The following is a 15,989-nucleotide window of genomic DNA, read 5'->3' as shown; positions in this document are numbered from 1 at the left end:
ATATGGTAAAAAGAATAGAAAGTGATATACAGATAGTAAGGTACAGCACGTGTAGGGAGTTGTGTTGTTCTCTTGTCTTTCAAAACAGGAACCACGCCCCCACCGCCAGCGGGAAGGAGTGAGATTAACACGAGGCAGGGGCGTGGTGTGGTGAAGGAGGAAGTGGAACTGCCAATGAGAAGAGGACAACCCCTTGCGTGCACAATGACACTCTGTTATGCTCAAATATACTGGGTCAGGGAAAGGACAGGAGGTCAGACTTCGTGAACTGACACACCTTTGTTGTTCGTCAGGGACATGAAGTTGAGACCCAGAGCTCTGTAATTTTATTCCTTTACTGCTTAATAAACTACATTAACTGAGACCGAATATCTTCTCCTATTGCTTCATTAAAGAACACGCAGGACTGAGCTCACACATAGCACATTAGAGAGTAGGATGAGACTCTTAGTCCAACACTTTTAAACAGCTGTACAGTTCGGATGTGTATTTTCATTGCAGCAATGTGATATACATATCTGTACATTCCCAAAATCACAATAATAGTCTGCAGTTCAGTATCATATGATGTGATACAAAAAATATTATTTGCTATTAAGATAAGGCCAATTTTGGACACTGGTATCAGAAGAGTTTACAGTGCTTAGGGAAAGAAATCCAATGTAAAGGGCACTCAAAGAGCTGCAATAACTTTATAATAACATGTATAAAAGAGCTGCACTAACTTTATAATAACAGGAATTTCCTATTTAACAGATGGGGATGTGAACATGAGAAAAAAAGCCAGAGAGGCGTATGAAGCTTGGGGTGCACAACAGCATCAGGACCTGTTTGTGACACCGGTTTCCACATCGACCCCTCCCGTCCCTACCTTGGAGCAACACCAGATGGCGTGGTTACCTGTACCTGCTGTGGTGATGGTATTTTGGAAATCAAGTGCCCACACTGTGCCAAAGACACCGGAGTCCTCTGTAAGCAAGGGACAGTTGTCTCGGTGCTCTTTCAGCATGTGTGGCACCTTGGTGAAGAGCACCAAGACAACTGTCCCTTGCCTACAGTCAAGTATAGTGGTGGCAGCATCATGGTTTGGGGCTGCATGAGTGCTGCCGGCTCTGGGGAGCTCGGTTCATTTAGGGAAACATGAATTCCAAGCAGAGCATGATCGCCCCTCTTCAGAAACTGAGCTGCAATGCAGTTTTCCAACATAATGACCCAAAACACACCTAGTAGATGACAACTGCCTTGCTGAGGAAGCTGAAGGTGAAGGCGATGGACTGGCCAAGTATGTATCCAGCCCTAAACTCACCTGTGCACCTGTGGGGCATCCTCAAGTTGAAGGTGGAGGAGCGCAAGGCGTCTTCACATCCATCTGCTCCATGATGTCATCATGGAGGAGTGGGAGAGGATTCCTGAAGCAACCTGTGAGCTCTGGTAAAGTCCATGCCCAAAAGGGTTAAGGCAGTGCTAGATAATAATGGTTGGCACATAAAATATTGACACTTGAGGCACAATTTGGACATGTTCACTGTGGGGTGTACTCACTTGTGTTGCCAGCTGTTTAGATGTTGATGGCTGTGTTTTGAGTAATTTTCAGAGGAAGGTAAATCTATACTACTATACAAGCTGTACACTGACTACTTTAAGTTATATCAAAGTGTCATTTCTATAGTGCTGTCCCATGAAAAGATATAATGAAATATTTGCAAAAATGGGAGGGGTGTACTCACTTACATGAAATACTGTGTGTATATATATATATATATATATATATATATATATATATATATATATATTATTTATTTATTTTTTACCAGAAAAGGTAAAAAATTAAATAATTCTTATGTGGCTATTTCATATAGAAATACTTTTAATAATTACTTTCTCTTTTTGCATCTTTGTGTTCCCACCACAGAGCACCTTCATTGTGTTTCAACTTCCGAACACTCTGGACTCGTTCTTATAAAATGATTGGATAATTGAAATGTTTACAGTGTTGGGGAGTAGTTAACTAGATGCAGTTCAACTAGTTTTACTAAGTTTTGCAGTGGTTGGATGTTAGTTCAACTACATTCAAATAAAATAAAAAAAATTAAAAAAGTATGTGTGAGTAGTGAAGGTGTCGTTGAACTACCTTTCATTAAGCTGTTGTAGTATGGTAAGCTACAGTTTCAAAGTAATTACTCCAGCACTAAGTGTTTATACAGAAATATCTAATACGGTTTAAATGTGTGTTGTGTGTATGTATATAAACAGTACTCTGATACATTTGAGATGATTTTAACAGATCCGTCAACATATCATTGTTATGTGCATGGCACAAGTATTTACACTTTTACTCAAATAAAGTTGTTTTACTTTGATGTCTCCACACTTTGTTGAAGATGAATTGATTTAAACACAATGACAACTGTAGAGATGTACAGTATAAACAAATAATTTCATCAGATCAGTCAATCAATTGGTACCACTGAAGGACACAGATTTGTCAGGGCACATGCCACTCTGACAATCTTATCCAGAGTGGTGTAGTCTGCTTCATCACTTGACGTCAGAAGACTGATCGGCACAGGTCCTTGCAACATTTTATACTTGGATAGGGCTTGTCCAATGACCCTCTCAACGTGTATGCAGACTGCTGCTAGTTTTCTTGAGTCTTCCAGTTCAACAGCGCTCAGCTGTTTTTTACTATGTGTAAAGGCAGGAGTTTCAAACCTTGCACAGTACAATCCAACTTGGTCCTGAATTGTGAAGCCACGGTCAGCTAAGACCAAGTCTCCTGGTAGAAGGTGATCCAAAAATCCACTGTTTGCCGTGATGTGAGCATCCATTGTCTGTCCACCCCAGCCCTTGGAGATGAAGGAGATTACTCCTTGTGGGGTAATACCTATTAGGTATTTCATGGTGTTGTGAGATTTATACTGGGAGTATGTCTGTGCCCTTGCCTTTAAATCTTTTGGTTTTTCAATGTTTATCTTAAAACAGTCTATTACTGGCATGCGATGCTTGAACGCTTTTCTGAAACACATTGGCAGAGATGTTTGGACGTGTTCTCTCTCAGGCCATAACATACACACAGGTACTAATATCTCATTTAGAGCATTAATCACATTTGTGAAAACTCTGGAAATGGTAGAGCAGTGAACACAAAATAGATAAGATAAAAATGCAACAGGTAAGTTGAGCCTGAGTCTCATTAATGTTAAGAGTAGCTGTTGAAAGGGTGTGATGTGTGCAGTGTCCTTGAGGGCTGGCTTTACAAGATCAAGCAGTGCCGTAAACACTAGAAAATTCTGTAGTCCCGTAAGAGTTTTCAGTTTGTCTTTATTTTCAAAACTACACTGTTCAAGAAGGTCTGAGGACCTCAGCTTCTCTTTCAGTGCAAAGGTCTCGCCCTGGAGTTGCTGACAATCATACTGAAGTGCTTCAATGTCCTCTGAAGTCAGGTCTGTTTGGCACATTGCATCACATTTTGAATTATCACTGACACTAGCCTCATCTTCAGTCTCCTCTTCTACCACTGGCCCATCATTCTCAGCTGAGAGATTGAGGAGTGCTCTGGCAGCTTCATGTTTGGATGACTCCTTTCTCTTTTTTTTCATGGCCTCTCTCACTTCATACTTCTGTAGAGTTGCCAGGGCTCGCCTCTTCTCAGGGGACTTGGTGTGCGCAAAAACTGATGGCACATAGTCAGGTGACAAAGGGTCATTGCTCTTCTGTCCTGGTAAAAGACAAAAAAAATTAGATATTCAATTGTGTTGAGATAAACGCCTGTGATTACCATGTGCACTATATAGATAGATAGATAGATAGACAGATGAAATTAATGATATGTCAGGATAAGTTATATGCTATACAACTATCCTGACACATCATTAATTTTCTCTTTGCACTAGGGTTAGTTTATCTATCTACTGTGGCTTTCACAAAAAAAATTATGAAATGAATGGTCATTTTTTCCACATTTTTATTTATTATTGTTGTTATTTATTATTTGTGGGCCTAAGGTGATTTTTATAGTCTCTGTCTTTTACATGTTTACAGTTTTCAAACAAAAATTAGTTTTCTTTATCTATAATTCCATAATTGCAACAAAACGTGGTATTATTGTAATAGAAATGCGAAGTTCATCATCAATATCCCGCTGCAGAGTAGCCACATGTAGGAAAACATGAATGAATGCTCATTTAGACTCATTAGTAATGTTAGTTTAATTTAGACTTCATAAACTGTGTAAGTATGTTTTGCAGCTCCAAATATTTGTTTGCTCTTTTGCTCAGAAGTTTACTGACTCCTGATCTAATGATTAATACTTACTGTCTAACATTTGTGTCATATACACACGTTTGACACTGTTGTTTCATAAATCAGTATTTATTCGTGACGTTAGGATATATGTATGACGTTGGATGAATAAGTGGACTAAACTGACAGTCTAGCCTTGGACCAAGACGTTCATTGAAAACGAACCCCCTTTTTCCTGTGGGGGTTACGGGTCTAGAGAGAGTTACGTCTCCATAAACGTTCAAATCAAACATGTACTGTACTCACCTCATAGCCACAGATGTTAGGAAACTTTCCAGAAAGTATGAGATTTGCCGGCTTGCCGTCCAGTTTTCGCGCTTTACTTCCGCCGTCCGTCATGGCGCTCGCCATTGACGCGCGCAGAGCGTGACGTCAGACGCAAAGGGTGGTTGTCTATGGCAAGCCGTTTTAACATTTAATCGCTAGACTGGATATTCATTACTGATATCTGCAACATAATTTTGCCTAGTCAAAACTCTTATTCATGATATCTGTAATTAGATTTTGCCTAGTCAAAACTCTAATTACAGATCTGTAATTCAGTTTTGACTAGTAAGATTCAAACTATTTTTGCCATTCATGTGTACAGGGTTTGTCATTATAGATATCTCCAATGTAGTTGCGGATATCTGCAATTGTTATTGCGGATATCTGCAACTGAATTGTGGATATCTGTAATTCCAGTTTGAGATATCTACAATTTAATTTTGACTAGTCATAATTCAAGTTCAAGATATCTTTAATTATCATCAATTGAAGATATCTACATGGTCCTTTCTAGATATCTTGAACTGAGTTTCAGATAGTCAGAATGACGTTGTAGATATCTTGAATTCGAATTATGACTAGTCAAAATGACGTTGTAGATATCTGTAACTGAATTATGACTAGTCAAAATGACGTTATAGATATCCGCAACTGAATTATGACTAGTCAAAATGACGTTGTAGATATCTGTAACTGAATTATGACTAGTCAAAATGACGTTATAGATATCTGCAACTGAATTATGACTAGTCAAAATTACGTTGTAGATATCCGCAACTGAATTATTACTAGTCAAAATGACGTTGTAGATATCTACAACTGAATTATGACTAGTCAAAATGATGTTGTAGATATCTCAAACTGGAATTATAGATAGTTATAATGTAATTGTAGATATCTATAATGACAAACCCCATACACATGAATGGCAAAAATAGTTTGAATCTTACTAGTCAAAACTGAATTACAGATATTTATAATGTCATTCAGACTAGTCAAAACTACAGTTACATCTGTAATTCAGTTTTGACTAGTCAGAATGACGTCATAGATATCTGTAATTCAGTTTTGACTAGTCAAAATGACGTTACAGATATCTGTAATTCAGTTTTGACTAGTCAGAATGACGTTACAGATATCTTAAATTAAAATTCATACTAGTCACAATGACATTACTACTAGTCAAACTGATGTTATAGATATCTATAATCGTAATTCTGGATAGTCAAACTTAGTGATTAAATGTTAAAACAGCTTGCCATAGGTTGTCTGTTATCTGCAACTGGTTGCATGTTCAGTACAAGAGCTGCATCATATGTCTTGGGGTTTAGACAATCACCCTCCCTGTTGTGTTCAATTAATATGAGTAATAGATTCCTATAGCTACAGTGGTGCTGTACACAGTAGGGAAAAGAGAGCCACCAGTCAAGGCTGGAATACTTGTTCTGCAGGTTTCACAGCACTTCCAGTAAGAATCTGAGACTTGACGGCACTCCAAACACATTTTCTCCCCCTGTCAGTCAGTGTAATTTAAAACCACAACTAAAAGGTCATTACTAGGTGTACTGGTAATCCTGCTACTTGCTTTGGACAGTGGTTTGAACTGTGGTGGAATCTTGTATGCAAATGGAAAACCACAGGGTACGAGTTTGCTCGGTCGAGTTCTTTATTTTAAAATGTCCTCATCAAATTCTAAAATAATGATCACTTGTGAAAGAGAAAGGCATTTTTTCAGTGTGCTCTGCCAGTACCACATTGGGAGTGTTTCACCTGGTGCCACGCAGCTGATTTAAATGTTGGTAAACCTTCTGCACACAACTTAGTTTACTATAGTTAAAGCTATTTAGTGTTGTTGGCTGTTAATTTGTTTCTATTTGAAATGCACCAGACCATGTGAGTTGAGTGGAGCAGAGTGTGGGTGGAAGGCAGAGTGGATTTAAAAAAGGATTAAAAACAAAAAACAATCAGAGTATCACCTTATCTCATGCTCCATCTTGCTCCCAATTTAATTCTGGTATACTGCTCACACAATGAGTTCAAAGCATGCCTGACCTAGAATGCACACACCATATGCACACCCACACACTATTTTTGTCAATAGTCAGCTGCTGCAAGCTCACTAGTGAAGTTTACAAAGTATTTTTAAAAGAGAACTGAGTGACTGAGTGAGAGAGCAGAGGCAGCTCCATTTCTTTACACTTAAGTTAAGCTTGGTTTAAGCTGTTATAACTAAGCTCTTAAATAAGCTCTTAAATACAGTGGTGCAGGAAAGAGTCTGAAAACCCAGAAATTAATTAGCATTATAGCACTTGTAGTGCCCTTATCAGGAAGTCAACAGGTTCCTGATGCCTGAAATAAGGCCTATCATTAAGAAATGACCACTGGTAAATACCCCACTCGTAAATTTTGACTACAGAGCTTTTTACTTCTGGTGATTACATTTACGCTGCAAAAAACACAAAAGTGGTAGTGATGTGTGAGGATTACCTTTTTGAAAAAAAAATAAAAACATGTAAGTATCATGAACTTTTGTTTGCCACATACCTTATAGTCTGCAGTAATCTCAAATCCGATTGATAAAATCCCATTGGCTTTTTAATGAGGACCACGGGTGATACTAACTTCCACGTCCGCCTACAAAAAAACAAAAACACGTCATCCCTGCACCACTGTATGCTAGCCCCTCAAGAGAGCTGCTCAGCCTTGCTGCCAGTTTTTAGTGGGCCATATACAGAGGTAAAACTGGTAGCTAGAAACTCTATTTGAATGTACAAGTGCCATCTTGTCATCCGGTATCTAGGTATTATTAAAATCTATACTGTATACATGGAGTGGCCAAACAAAATGTACCAGGTGCTTGTATCGCAGCAATGCCTGGATAGTGTGATGTGTGTGGTTGTGCCACTGCCGTGGTCCTGCCTGATGCCTCCTGCTGCTGTTATCATTAGTCATACTTCTACTGTTATTATATACATATGATTATTGGCACACATGAATACTATCAGATATTAATATATACTTTCAACATATTGTACCACAATAGTAATTGTAATTATAATTATAATATCATTACTTTCATTAATGTTGTTGTAAACCACTGTCATTACTGTCCGTCTTGCATCTCTCTGTCTCTCTTTCTGTCTCATTGTGTCATGCGGATTACTGTTAATTTATTATGTTGATCTGTTCTGTACGACATCTATTGCACGTCTGTCCATCCTGGAAGAGGGATCCCTCCTCAGTTGCTCTTCCTGAGGTTTCTACCATTTTTTCCCCCGTTAAAGGATTTTTCTGGGGGTGTTTTTCCTTATCCGCTGCGAGGGTCCTAAGGACAGTGGAATGCGATGCTGTAAAGCCCTGTGAGGCAAATTGTGATTTGTGATATTGGGCTTTATAAATAAAATTGATTGATTGAAACTGATTGATTGAGGTGCCTGCCACATCATGGGGGGCACTGGTATTTTTAGTTTAGACATTTTGACTTAATTTGTTCTTTGGTGCTTTTGGTTGGTGAATTACTAAAGTGTTTATAATACATTATAATAAGACATAATGTTATCTTAAATAAAAGTTATCTGTAGGGTAGTTTAGTTGCCTGTATTGTCTTTGTTATCACTTTGTTTCCTTGCTCTCTGGCATCAGTAAAAAAAAAATCCCGCTCCTGCCTCCCACTCTTCTAGAACTGTATTCTGTTTTTGCTTTGCCTTTTTCGGTTTTGTAAAGCACTTTGTAATTGTTTTGAAAGGTGCTATATAAATAAAGTTTATTAGGGTCTGGGCAGCTAAGCTGCCTGGACACTATTGTAACCCTAGTTATTTAGGGTCCGGGCAGCTAAGCTGCCAGGACACTATTGTAATCCTAGTTCTTCTTCTTCTTCTTCTTCTTCTTCTGAGGAAATCATACTTCCCATGGGTGAAAACTCACCAAACTTTGCACAAAGGTCCAGTCTCATGCCAGATGTCCTCAGCTGTAAACTCAAGCCAATAGTCCTGATGGTGGCACTACAGCAAGCGTCTAAAGTTCAAAACTTTTAAAATTCATAACAAATCAACCATACATGCTACAACTTCACAACTTTAATCAAACTGTAGCCCCTATACTGAAGAAACTTTTGTATACTTAAACCTATTAAAAATTATGAAGTTCATCACTCTGTTTTTTTTCAAAACTGTAAAACTTCTTAAACCTATCTCCTCCTACAATTTTTGCTCAATTGACACCAAACTTGCTACAGAGCATCTTCAGACTCTCCTACAAAAACTATGTTTCTCAGATTTTTGATTTATCAAAAATTGAGCCTACAGTGCATCAAAATGTTTGACTGTAAACGGTACTGTAAACATATACATGCAAATTCTTGCTAAATAAATCTTCAATGTTCATGGAAAAAAATGACAAAATTCTTGAGTAATGGTAGATGATGTGTGGCAAATTTCAGAATTCTATCTCAAAAACTGAATTTCTCACAGCATTTTGAATTTTGCTCTAATGTGAACAATTGGAGTCAATGTAAAAATGGTAATTTTGAACATCAGTTTTTCACTTACGGAGCAAATCAATCATTGTTACAAATTACCAACATCTCCATGCTGTCTAGATGCAATATGTGTATTTTCAGATTTTTGTCTTAATAACTGAATTTTTTACAGTGGTTTGAAATCTGCCTTTCCATGCACGGATGGCTGCTTTCCTGCACAACAGTGAATGGTTTACTCAATTTGTGAAGCCACTGTTGAGTTGCTACTTGCCAATTAGTCTCAGAGGCCTCTCAAGCCTCAGCTGATGCAAAAGGCAGATTGTGTTGCTAAATTCCTAAATGTCTTCCAATTCTTCTGCTTGTTGCTCAGAATTGCCTAAAAATGCCCGGACCCGACCTATCGCTGCGCAGCAGCTATAATTATTATAATTTTTTTTAACCTATGTATTTTTTTCCTCCCCCTTCATTTTTTTTTAAAATCCATCTTTTTTTCTCCCCCATGTCCTCTCAGGGGCTCCATAGATCACATATTGACGTTGATATTAATGTTAATACTTATTAAAAAACATCAAAATAAAGAGTTGGTTCAGGTTTTATAGCCACAAAGTTATGACAAATGCTTTGAGCTTTAATTGGTTGATTTTAAGAGGTTACAAAGTAGTAAACATACTGTTTACACACGTAAAATGGGATGAAAACATCCACTCAAGCCACACGTGCGTTTCACATCTCACCTTCATTCTGTCAGACCTCCTTAGAAAATAAAAAGCTCACACCCTGCAGTAAGAGTCTCCACAGCATCATGGAGACCAAGCTCACATATTCTTTTCATCATCATCTTCATCATTGTCAACATCCCACAGTCCCCAGCAGCACAACCGTATTCTTTACTCAGTCTGGAGTACTTGAAATACTCATTAGCCCTGGGTTAGACCCCCAATGTCAGGCTGACTGGTGAGATTTCACATCTAGCACCACAGAGGCTTTGATAGTAACTGGTTGGTAAAAATAGAGTCCATTATTTGCTGCTCTCATGGTGTCTGTAAAATCCTCTCCAAAAGGTGACGACTTTTTGGTGGTGCTTTTCAGTTTTATTATTATGCCAAGAATGTTGAACTTGAAAGTAAAGAGTATTATTTCATCCTCATTCAAATGAAGTAACACAAGCAGACAGACTTCAAGTAGAGTATGGAGTATGCATATCTGACATCCCAGACAGGTCATCTTGTCACACCAAGTGGGGTAAATACATCTGAATGCCCATAAAAACATAAGATACAAAGAAGTTGAAATGATAATAAGGAGATGCTACAGTAGCATAAGTCTAACAAATGTTAGTTAACAGCATTTCAGAATTATATAAAGTGAAAATGAAAAACTGCCTCTGCCTCTTCAATAGAAAATACATTTAGTGTATCATTATTACATTTTATTATCAGCTACACAGAGCATGTAGCAAACATGCCAAAGCATCAATAAAATCACTTATAGTCCATTATTTTTGCTATAGCACTGAAACACTCAAACACCCGCCATACCCACATGAAGCTCCAAAAAGTATCAACAACACTTGATTAACGCTACATTTGTTGAGGCAAACAGGGCTAGCAAGCATAGATCTCAATGTGCATACTGGTACAAGTATTTATTGTATACTGTCCATGAGTCCAACAGTGACAGAGGTTCCAAAGCAATGTATCTAAACTGTTTTAGATATATGGCTTTGGTTCCAGGGAATCAGGCAGGGGCTGTGAACACTGCCCCCTTGCTGTTCAGTTAATTGTTAGTTTTGGAGCAAACAGTTCAAAGGCAAAGCCATATATCATATATTAGATTGGTTCAATATTTCTCCTGTATGGTAATATTGGATTGTTTTGATGTTGAATCCAGCACTATTGATATATGGCTTTGGTTCCAGAGCAGCAGGTCAGCCCTCTTATTTAACACTCCGCCCTGCTGTTCTGGCAGAGTGCTTATAAAATAAAATGCTAAGAATCACAAGTGACCTGCTCCAAGTGTGGAGTTGATGGCAAGAAAGAAAGAAAGAAAGAAAGAAAGAAAGAAAGAAAGAAAATGGAGCTGAGGAAAGGGACCAGCTCAGGGACATGATTTACAGGTCAGTTCATTCCTGGGTAAAGTATCTTTGACTGCAGTTTCCTCTCCCACGATTATTTAGCAATAACCATGATGATAATGAGATTTTTGAAACACTGAAATCATGTTACAAGCAAGGATAGCCTGGGTGATTGGCACAAAAAAAACAGGAATTTCCCTTTAAAAGTGAAGGCATTGGCCAGGTAAGATAAAGATAGTGCTTTTAATGGTTTTCCATGTATTCACCTTCTGTTTTAACCAGCTTTTTCTAAATACGGAGGCTCTTAAGCTTCATTGTTAAGATCACAATACTGTCATAATACCACATATGGTTGAACATAGGGAAGAAAAATGAAAAGGTACTCCCTGGTATGACACTGAGAATGCTTTAACTACATTGAGCATTTACCCTGTATCATGGTGGAGGATTAAGGTGTTCTGAAGGAGTAATAATGTGTGCACACAAGACAACTGAAGACAGGCAAAGAGGAGTGATGTACCAGTAAAGAGTTGAAAGGGTCATTAGCGGGAGTAGATAATCATCTAATCTACAACACTTGGCTCAAATCATGTGACAGTGTGACATGATGAGTCCATCAGATTAAATATCAACCCAAGCTTAAAGTGTACAATACTAGATCTAACTCTGTCCTCCCACTGAGACTCTCTGTCTTAGTCCTGTGCCACTTTTCATCTGTGGGGTTTCCTCCTCCTTCCTCCACTATAACAGGTCAGGGAGGTGGCTGTAGACTGAGTCCAGCAGCGTCTGGCTGGCGTCCTGACTTTTGACTCCAGCGATCTCAAACAGCTGGTCCAGCTTGTCCTCAGCTGCTGGGATCTCCTCAATAACGTGCAGCTCATCCGGGTTCAGGATGTGCAGCATGTCATCAAATATGGGCTGCAGGTCGCACGGGTCCAGACGCACCTGCCGGAGCACAGTATCTTTCTTCTCTGGAGGGGGAACAGAGAGGGTAATCTGTTACTGTAATTATCTGAAAGCTGCTCTAATCATAATGTTCACCTACATTAGGTGCACTACAATCTTTACATAATGTACATTACTACCGTTTAATATCTTTGCAACATTATGTGCAATATTACTTTTCAATATCAGGATTACGATCACTTGTCAATGTAGTACAATATCATTTTCTCAAAAAAAAAAAAAAAAAATTATATGATTTTTAATTTTTCCAATGTGATGAGTAAAGTTGTGTACGCAAGGGACGATCTTCTGGCTCTGAGAGGAACCACTTACGGAGTTAGACACCCGATCCCGGCTGAGCTGAGGAAGCCGTTCAGAGGCTGCAGAGCAGGAGCTAAGCTAAAGGGTAGGAGGTGGAGATACAAGCCTTTCCTGTTGTCAGTCCTTATGGGGAATGTAAACTCACTATCCAACAATTGTGACGAGCTGCTGGCACTGGTGAGGAGCCAACGACTCCACAGGGAGTGTATTCTCATGTGCTATTGTTTACATTCCACCATTCCTGGGCAGCAATGGCAGTGGCGTTTGACATCATCCATGAAACTGTTGCTAGGATTCAAACCCAGCATCCTCGTGCATTCATTGCAATAACAGGGGACTTTAACAACACTACTCTCTCCTGCCATCTGACTGGGTTTGTTTAGTATGTGGACTGTCCCACCAGGGAGAATAAGACACTAGATTTGTTTTATGGAAATGCCAAGGACGCCTAAGTGCCTCTGCCCTACCACCTCTTGGCAGATCATATCATAATCTGGTCTCTCTCCAGCCTACATAGAAATCCTGTGTATTAAAGTTGCCTGTTACCACCCGCTCAGTCAGGAAGTGGTCCCCAGAGACCAGTGAGTCTCTCAGGGACTGTTCTGAATGTACAGACTGGACTGTACTACTGGAGCCACAGGACAACAACATGGACATGGACAGTAGGGTGGATATTCTAACACAATATCTAAACTTCTGTAGGGACACTGTGATGCCAGTAAAGACTGTACACTGCTTCCCCAATAATAAACCCTGGGATAACAATAATATCAAGCAGCTCCTCAACCAGAAAAAGCTGATGTTCAAGAAAGGGGACAAGGAGAGGCTCAGGGAGGTTCAGCATGAGCTGTATGGAAGACTGAGACAGGCAAAGGTGAACTACAAAAGAACGGTGAAAAGTAAGCTGCAGCAGAACAACATCAGAGAGGTGTGGAAGGGAATGAGGAATGTTACAGGCTATTTAGAAAAGAAGAATAGCCAGGATATGGATGGTGTTGTGGACAAAGCCAAAACCTGTTCTTTAACAGGTTTGATGTTGGGGCAGTGTTCACATTACCCCTGTATCCATCCCCCCTTCCACAGTGTCTCCTGCTCCACTGTTGGAGCGGCTATGGCTCAGACGTAGAGGGGGTCATCCACCAGTTGGAAGATCAGCAGTTCTATCCCCTATCTCATCCAGTCTGCATGTCGAAGTATCCTTGAGCAAGATACTGAACCCAAAATTGCTCCCGATGATACTTCCATTGGTGGGTGAGTGTGTTTAAAAACTGAGTAGCAGGTGGCACCTTGTATGGTAGCCTCGGCAACCAGTGTATGAATGTGTGTGTGTGTGTGTGTAAATGGGTGAATGTGACTTGTGTAAAAAGCACTTTGAGTGGTCGGATGACTAGAAAGGCGCTATACATAATGCAGGTCCAGTTACTGTCACCAGGAAGTAGCCCCTCCCCCACCATTGCAGCTACAGCTATAGCTACAACATCTACCACCCACGGCCAACTACCACTGTCCTTTACAGCAGATGAGGTGAGCGGAGCTCAGGAGACTGCGTACAGGGAAATCTGCGGGCCCAGATGGAGTGTATCCAAGGCTCCAGCTAGCGAAGCCCCTTCAGTGGCTCTCTAACAGGAGTCTTCAAACAGGCAAAGTGGTGCAGTGGAAAACATCTTGTCTCATACCGGTGCTCAAAGTGGGGCACCCGGCCGAGTTAAATGACTACCAACCGGTGGCCTTTACATCACACATTATGAAGACCCTGGAGCACCTGGTCCTCTGTTTCCTGAAGTCAGAGGTCACTGATGCTGTGGACCCCCTCCAGTTTGCCTATCAGGAGCACATGGGAGTGGAAGATCAATCAATCAATCAATCAATCAATCAATCAATCAATCAATCAATTTTGTTCATAAAGCCCAACATCACACCTCAGAGGGCTTTACAGCATATCTGTCCTTTGGACCCTCACAAGGGATAAGGAAAAACTACCCCCCAAAAAAACCCCTTTAATGGGGAGAAAAAAATGGTAGAAATGCAGCTCTTTACATTCTGCATCAGGCCTACACCTACTTAGAGGAGCCAGGATGTGAGGATCCTTTTTTTTAGAAGAAAGAGGTCACCCCATCAACCAGTCTCCATACAGTGGGAGGACATTGAGGTGGTGCACACCTACAAATATCTGGGGGTCCTCTTTGTTGATAAGCTGGACTGGTCCTCCAATACTGATGCCCTCTACAGGAGAGGGCAGAGCCGCCTGTTCTTCCTGCAGACACTGAGGTCCTTTGATATGTGTGTGTGGAGATGTTGACCATGTTCTATCATACAATGGTGGCCAGTGCACTTTTCTACGCTACGTGTGCTGGGGAAGCAGCTTGACAGACAAAAACACCAAGTGTTTGCTGGTTAAAAAAACTGGCTCAGTGCTCTGCAGGAGACTGGACCCACAATGAACTGTGGTGGAGAGGGGCACATTGAACAAACTGAAAGCTATAACGGACAATAGCAGACAGCCTCTCTGCAGCTTCCTGGAGCGACAGTGGAGCAGCTGCAGCAGTAAGCTAATCTCATTGCATTGCAGAACAGAGTGTTTCAGGAGATCTTTCGTCTCCACGATAACAAGACTGTTTAACACCTCCTGAATCCACTCAAACACACACTTTCACACATCACATTAGCCCCACAACTGACTGAACTGCGGAATGGACAATTTTATTTCAATTTAATTTCTATTTGTGCACTTATTTTAAGTTATTTTATTTTATATTATGTCTATTTTAATACCACTGTGTTGCATGGTTGTTTTTTGTCTTTTATGAGCTGCTGGACAGTGGAATTTCCCTTTGGGGATAAATAAAGTTCTTTCTATTCTATAGTATTCTATTCTATGCTAGAATATAACATTGATTATAAAGCACAATCTGCATTTGTTCACCTTTTAAGGTGATTTTTAGTAACTCTAGTACTAATCTTACTTCTATTGTTACTCCATTAGGCACTGGTTTTTGCTTTTTGCTCTTTAAACACTTAATATCTTGTATATTTTGAATACATTTTTTCCCCAATATTTCTATTCTCTGCTGTTTTTAAACAGGGCCTACTGTGTGACCCTGACTTGGAGAACCCACTGGTTGTACCCGTTTTGTGAACAGTGATTGCTGATTACTGTGATTTGTATTACTGTAATTTGAAGCATTCTTTGGCACAAGAATTTCCTTTGGGAGAAATGAAGTTCTATTGAATTGAACTGAAGTAAAGTAAAGTAAAGTAAAGTAAAGTGAATCAATATTTTTGCATTAACAATGGAACAAAGAACCATGTGTAATGGAATCAAAATTCCAGTCAACTTTAACATTTTAATCTATAGGGATTTTCACAATAAACCAAGCTTTTTTTCAACGTCCATAAATTATGACTGTATTGCTCTTTTTTATTCTCAGACACTGAAATATAGAGGAAATAGTGAGGAAATGCAGAAAATTTAATTTAATAGAAACAGTACCCAGAGTGACCACATGAGGGCAGTCAGCATCCACATATCTGTGTTTTAGAGTGTGCTGTTTCTACTGATAGCCAAATAAAGCCTCATGAAGCATTTTCTCGATTTTATGAGCC

At 39.6% G+C, this 15,989-nt stretch overlaps 1 protein-coding gene across 2 annotated transcripts in view; it reads right to left on the bottom strand.

Moving 5' to 3' along the window:
• Positions 1-9,655: 9,655 nt before the first annotated feature.
• tnfrsf21 (tumor necrosis factor receptor superfamily, member 21) overlaps positions 9,656-15,989 on the bottom strand; it is a 301,642-nt gene continuing 295,308 nt past the window's right edge. Inside the window, exon 6 of one of the 2 annotated variants that reach the window (XM_033620070.2) lies at positions 9,656-12,091. In XM_033620070.2, the coding sequence (XP_033475961.1) occupies positions 11,862-12,091 (230 nt within the window). In that variant the 3' untranslated portion in view covers positions 9,656-11,861. Of the gene's footprint in view, positions 12,092-13,496; positions 14,208-15,989 lie in introns of those variants that run through there. The other variant, XM_078174118.1, reaches the window with a different exon arrangement.

Source organism: Epinephelus lanceolatus, chromosome 13 (genome assembly GCF_041903045.1).
Source record: "Epinephelus lanceolatus isolate andai-2023 chromosome 13, ASM4190304v1, whole genome shotgun sequence".
In the NCBI taxonomy this organism is placed as follows: Eukaryota; Metazoa; Chordata; class Actinopteri; order Perciformes; family Serranidae; genus Epinephelus; species Epinephelus lanceolatus.
The sequence above is the reverse complement of the archived record's forward strand: the minus strand, read 5'-3'. Positions and strand labels throughout refer to the sequence as shown.